Source organism: Venustampulla echinocandica, assembly GCF_003357145.1.
Source record: "Venustampulla echinocandica strain BP 5553 chromosome Unknown scaffold_13, whole genome shotgun sequence".
NCBI classification, from domain to species: Eukaryota; Fungi; Ascomycota; class Leotiomycetes; order Helotiales; family Pleuroascaceae; genus Venustampulla; species Venustampulla echinocandica.
The window spans coordinates 156,828-162,827 of record NW_022474218.1 but is presented as its reverse complement, the minus strand read 5'-3'; the positions used below and the strand labels follow the sequence as shown (position 1 = coordinate 162,827).

Genomic DNA, 6,000 nt, shown 5'->3' with positions numbered 1-6,000 from the left:
TAGTTATATGAAGCGTTGACGTCCGCCCCCTTCTCGAGAAGTAACTGTACTATAGCTGTATCCCCGCTCCAAGCCACTCTATGTAGCGCCGTCTCGCCATGGTTACACAAAGCATTGACGTCCACCCCCTTCTGGAGAAGTAACTGTACCACAGCCTGGTGCCCTTCCAATGCAGCTATTTGTAGAACGTTCCCTGCACCAGCCTCGATATCCGCCCCGTTCTCTAGAAGCAACTGTACGATGACTTCATGCCCGCGTAAAGCCGCTACGAATAGTGCCGAGTTCCCTTTCAAGTTTTTTTGATTTACATAAGATTGCCGACTTGCGCTATTTCTCCAATATCCCCCACGAAGAATATTTTGAGCAAGCGGAACTATACCGAAATACGAAGCCAAATGCAATAGCGGAAACAAATCGGGGAGGCTCATAAACGCATCCAATGAACAATATGTCTCTAGCCAAGATTGACGGATTCGAGATTCATTTTGGTAGAATGGGAGTGACAAATCGAAAATGTCTTCTAAGCGAGCTAGGGATTGTGCATGCTCAAACCAGTGAAATGCAGCATACGAAAGCAATGGGAAGGCTTTCAAATGAGCAGTATCCCGCCAAAGATTGACTTTCCCGTTTGTAAAGGCACCATCTTGTAGGTAGGCGAAACATTTTCTTGCAATATCAAGGTTCCCAACCTCTTCTCTGACACGGAAAAACTCTAGCTTGAGATTTAGATCAGGAGTTTGTCGCAAAAGGTAGTCCTTAGCGGATTGATGGATAAAGCCGACTTTGTCGCCACCTTCTTTATATTCGTCGTAATGTTCTTCATATTCTTCGTCATATTCTTCGTTATATTCTTCATATTCTCCATATTCTTCGTTATTCTCTTCTTTGACCGTTAGGAAGGGTTGGCAGTGCAACACTTGGTCTCTCATCACTTCCTCGCGAGTGAACGTAGCAGTTGGCGTAACGTCAAGCGCAACACTCAGCTCTGACAGCGTCAGGGGGCGAACAGCCATGACAACCCAGCGTAATATCCTAGCGACAATTTCTCGTCGATTTTCATCAATCTGAAGTAGCATACGACCGTACAATTCTTCTAGCCCTGATGGGAAAAGCTCCAACGTATTTTCGACTTCAGTCGCTCTATATTTCCGCAACTGGCGGGCTACAATCCCTACCCAGAGAAATGTGCCTTGCGCGCGTTTCTGGAATACCTTTTTCACGTGTACACGTAGTGGCTCCGGGTATTGTCTGTGTGCAGAGAGCTCATCGACCTTGGCCTCAATAAATAAGCGGATATCGCCGTTGACCTCAGTATCTAATTGAATGCGAGGAAAGCTTGATAGTATCTCAGGTATAAAATCTGGAATATCACGGCTGACGATGATCAAGTTGAGATGGCAGGCTGAAGATTCGCTGGACTCTGTCGATAATAGACCCTTAAGTTTATTTAAAAGGACTTCTAACGAATCTTCGTCGCATTCGTCGAGGCCATCCAGAACGCAGTACATGGTACCAATGACCGGGTCACGAACCATAGCCTCGAAAATTCTCCAGAGCGTTTCAAATGACGTGCTAGTAAAGAGAGATGCCTGCTGAATTTTGAAGCTTGGTAGGATGTAATCAAACAATTTCGGCTGGAGTTGTAGAAGCTGGAAAATCAGTCCTCTAATAATAGCGACAGCTGTATTACGCTTTTCGTCATTGTTATCGCAGAAGTATTGCAGCAGCATCGTGTTGGCGGTTCGCTCGAGCTCTTTAGCAAGGAAAATAGCGAGCATTGTTTTTCCCTTGCCAGGAAGGCCGGATATCCATAATAGCTGCGAATGAGAATTAAGCCATGAAGTATATGCTTTGTTCGTCTTGATCCATTCGCATGTCCCGTCAACTCTTGACCCCTTTGCGTTTATGAGCTTCTGCCGGTCGTCAAGTGGATTTGTTAGAAAGAGAGCCTGTAAGCATTCGTCCTCTTCCGGGCCTTTTAAATTGTATTACTTAGCATTTATCAAGCACATTGGCGAAATATATCAGAGAGCATTAGCACTTACGTGATTGGCGCTCATGTGAAATAGAGATATTTTGAACAGTATTATTCGATCCTAGGAAAATATTCGTTAAAAATAAAATCTTCAGTATCCCGACGGTTCAGTCTTTACCGAAGTTCATAGTGCCACTACCAATGTTGTATTGTTTCGCGTCGCCCTGAGCAATGTATTCCCCCTGGGCATTGTTTTGGGTGCCGGAGCCAAAATTGATTGCCGTGAAACGGTCGGTCTCTTCAAATAGGTGTTCCGGCACTGAAGGTTCTCCCGCCGACACTTCTTTAATAGCCAGGGAAACCTGCTCCAGCTGAGCCTTGGTTGCCGTCTTCATGCCACGCTCGCAAGCCAAGAGGTGCACATTTTCCAGTATCCCCTTCATCAAATTCTCAACCGTATTTCCTTTCCCAAGCGCCTTGACTGCCATATAGTATCGCTCAAGGAGGGGCGAATCATTTTCAGGGATAGTCTTGTGGAAAAGTCTATCCAGCTTCTTGGCCTTCTCCTCACAAGCCACAACAACGTCCTTTACACCCTTACACGAATCTTCATTAACATCTCCATTCTCAATATGCTGCTTTGCTGAGTCCAAGATATTGTTTACGATTGGAAGCCGACCTGCAACCTCGCGAAAAGCTTCAGGTAGGCCTTGCACATTGTTTGCGGCCTCATAGACTTGCTTAGTCTTATCGACAATGGTAATGATTGATGAAATCACTCCCAAGACTATACTAGCCTCGGCGCCCGACATGGCGTGGTTGCTTGAAGGAGCTTAAATCCTATATGTGCTAGATAGTTCTAATTAACATTAACCAAGACGAGAATTGGATGGGCGCCCTTACAGGTAGTGCTAAAATAAGCTGTTAACAATGGAAAGTGTTGAAACTTGAGAGGGGAACAATATCAGTCACTTTTCGTCCGGAACATAGGTTGAGAGAAGTGGGGAGAGTCGTCTCCTTGTGCTTCATGCGTTAGTGAGAGGTGGAGAGGTTGGGTCGTCGATGAGGTGTTGGAGGCTCAGAGGACGGAAGTTGGGCGACTACTGTGGACCGGAGATGCCAACGTTCGAGGCTGAGAGCTGCATGTGGTGGCTTGCCTGAGGGAGACCTGTGCAGGTCTGCCAGAGGTCAAACTGATACTTCACCATGCACAAAAGCAACTACCCAATGAATAACCGAGTCGAAGCGCGCGCAATATACTTTGTAGCCTCATGAATTGCTTCCCAAGAATAGGCTATCATGCGTTTCAGAATTATAAGTACCTGTACCAAGTAAGCACTTTGGCCCCCAACAGGTGGAACTCATGGCGACGGCGCCTATCGATTCATATAATAGCAAAAGGTAAATCGAGAATTGCATGGTAAAGGTGTGTGTGTAACCACCACTGTCCTTGTCGCGATTCTTACGATAAACGCAAGGCTGACTATGCTGTTCATCCTCTTATTAGAATTCGCAAAGGCGCGCTTGATCTTCCTGTGTATAAGCCTTTTCTCGCTTTCTCGCTTTCCCAACTTACGGCCAGTCTAGTCTGCCACCTTTGGAGTCGCCTTGTCCAGCTTGCATCCCCATTCTCATTCAGCCATCGCATCAGTCAGCTAAACGCTGGATAAAAATGACAGTCTACGATGGGATTGCTGAGGCCAACGGTGATGATGAATGCAGGGCTTGGCTGCGCAAGGTCATCGACGCAAAAGATGATATCGTGGCTTTTGTGGATGGTGTCCTGGATGGAGGTGGAGCCGGAGAGTTCATTGGTTTCTTGAAGGGCTCATTCAACCTGAGCCCCCGCATCGGCTTCGGCGATAGACGACAGAGCGCTCTTATTCGGTTTGCAAAACCGGGACACACAACGTGGAGGGCCGAAAAGGTTACGAACGAGGTGCGGTTTATAGAGTACCTCAGCCAACATTCCACCATTCCTCTCCCTCGTGTACTCAGCTGGGGTTTGACGGAGGAGAGCCCACAGCAGCTTGGGCCATTTATCATTATGGATTTTATCGATGGAACGCGTTTATCAACTATCCTAAAGCAACCAACGACAGACGATCAAGAGGACGTGATTCTAAATCCAGATATCGATAGCCTAATGCCCGATACTATTTATAATCAACTTGCTGATTATATACTTCAAATTTCTCGGCTTGATTTTACCCGTATCAGAGCTATCTCAAAGGACCACGCTTTAAATACATGGTCTGTTACCGGAAGACCCCTAACATATAATATGAACGAGTTAGCAACTTCTACAGGCTACCCTATCGATCAATTTCGTACTACGCCGCTTGACCGTGCAAGCGTTTAGGTCAGTTGCAAGCCAGCACCTAATCCACCTTCAAACCCAGCGGAATCTCGCCGACGATGCAGAAGACGCTCAGAGGCGGTTTATCGCCCGTCATCGGTTTGCACAGCTTATCCCAAAGTACTGTATTAATGACGCCGGTCCATTCAAAATCTTCTGCGACGATATGCAACCCTCGAATATGCTCGTCAACCCAGAAACCCTCCGTATCACCGCCGTGCTTGATTTTGAGTTTACAAACACTGTGCCAGCCCAGTTCGTGTACGACCCGCCTTGGTGACTGCTATTACTAGGGCCTGATATGTGGCTTGAACGCTATAGTATAGAAGAATTCTTAGCCCGCTATGTGCCTAAGTTAGAGCAGTTCCTGCGAGCGTTAGAGCGAATAGAGGCGAAGTCAGCATTAATAGGGCAATCCGAGGAGCCACGTCTTTCTTCCCGGATGCGTGACTCATGGAAGACTGGGCGGTTCTGGTTTAATTATGCGGCGAGGAAGAGCTTGGATATCGACGTCGTCTATTGGAATATGTTATATAAAGACGAAGACGGTGCTGGGGTTGAGTTGCTTGACGACGAGACGCGTGCGGAGATGGAGCCATTTACGCGGATGAAGATGATGCAACTAAAGGCATATAGGGAGGAGTGTGCTGCTCGCCTTTCTGAGAAAGAGTTCGAATAATTGAAGTTTGTGTTGATCTATCCGTCTTGGTTTCCACGACCACCAAAGTAAAAGAGGAAAACAAAAAACCTATCGGGTCGAGTAGCACCCCTGATGAAATGTGCCCCTGACGGACAAACGTTGTCTCTTTCCGCACGAGGTTTTCCCTACATCTCTGTTATAGTGTCTCATTCATATGGAATTTGATTTAGAAGCATACCTCGGTCAGAAACCATCCCCTTAAGTGGTCGGTGGTGGAGCTTCCCCCCTCCGCCGCCACTCAAGAATTTAAGAAAATCCGTCTTCGCCCGACCTTCAAGACCGCCCATCTCGTATTTCCAAAAACATCATCGGAGCAATCTTTAAATATGATTTGAACTTTACCAGGCTATTCGACCACACCCCCTCGCTCTAGCATCTCGAAGCCAAAGGAAGAGTGCCTACCACAACTCGCTATACGCCCGGGAGTTAACTCGTTTCGGCTAGACAGCCTGACAGCCTGTCTTTGAGGAGATGTTGTTGGCATTCGAGTATAGTTTAGCACTACGAGAGTTTTGTTAGCTATTTTCTCCTCTTTAACCCAATAATTGAATAACGGGGGAAGTATAACTGACCATCAACCCCAAAACCCCAGATATTAATTTTTTTTTATACCAAGTACGCCAAACGCTAGTTTAGGCGCACGGTAGAGATCAGATATAGTTTTTTTATAGAATACTTCTCGTTGCGGAAAGATAGAAATAGCTGAAATCGTTGTATAATATTAAGATTTTCATTATCGAGTATTAACTGAACTGACTGCATTACACATACTGCGACTCAGGGGTATACATCTACCTACCTACCTAACCTTACCAGCCTACATAACAATCCATAACTTCCATCACCCCCCGGGCTTCACTGCGCCCCCTAATCCAACAATCATCAACAATCAACAACAATAATACGCCGAGGAGCGACAAAAGAGAAGTAAAGAATCCTTCTATCGCTATGCTAGTATAACCACGG

At 46.3% G+C, this 6,000-nt stretch overlaps 2 protein-coding genes across 2 annotated transcripts in view; one reads left to right on the top strand and one right to left on the bottom strand.

Moving 5' to 3' along the window:
• Positions 1–2,787, bottom strand: part of BP5553_10039 (uncharacterized protein) — a gene marked incomplete at both ends in the record, with an annotated part of 3,338 nt that extends 551 nt beyond the window's left edge. Inside the window, 3 exons of the mRNA XM_032018662.1 lie at positions 51–1,975; positions 2,046–2,096; positions 2,154–2,787. Coding sequence (XP_031865070.1) covers positions 51–1,975; positions 2,046–2,096; positions 2,154–2,787 — 2,610 coding nt within the window. The remainder of the gene's footprint in view (positions 1–50; positions 1,976–2,045; positions 2,097–2,153) is intronic.
• Positions 2,788–3,647: 860 nt separating this feature from the next.
• Positions 3,648–5,013, top strand: BP5553_10038 (Uncharacterized protein; the record flags this gene model as incomplete). Its single annotated transcript, XM_032018661.1, has 3 exons — positions 3,648–4,232; positions 4,285–4,589; positions 4,656–5,013. The coding sequence occupies 3 exons, from the start codon at positions 3,648–3,650 to the stop codon at positions 5,011–5,013; spliced, it is 1,248 nt and encodes a 415-aa protein (XP_031865069.1).
• Between the last annotated feature and the right edge of the window lie 987 nt (positions 5,014–6,000).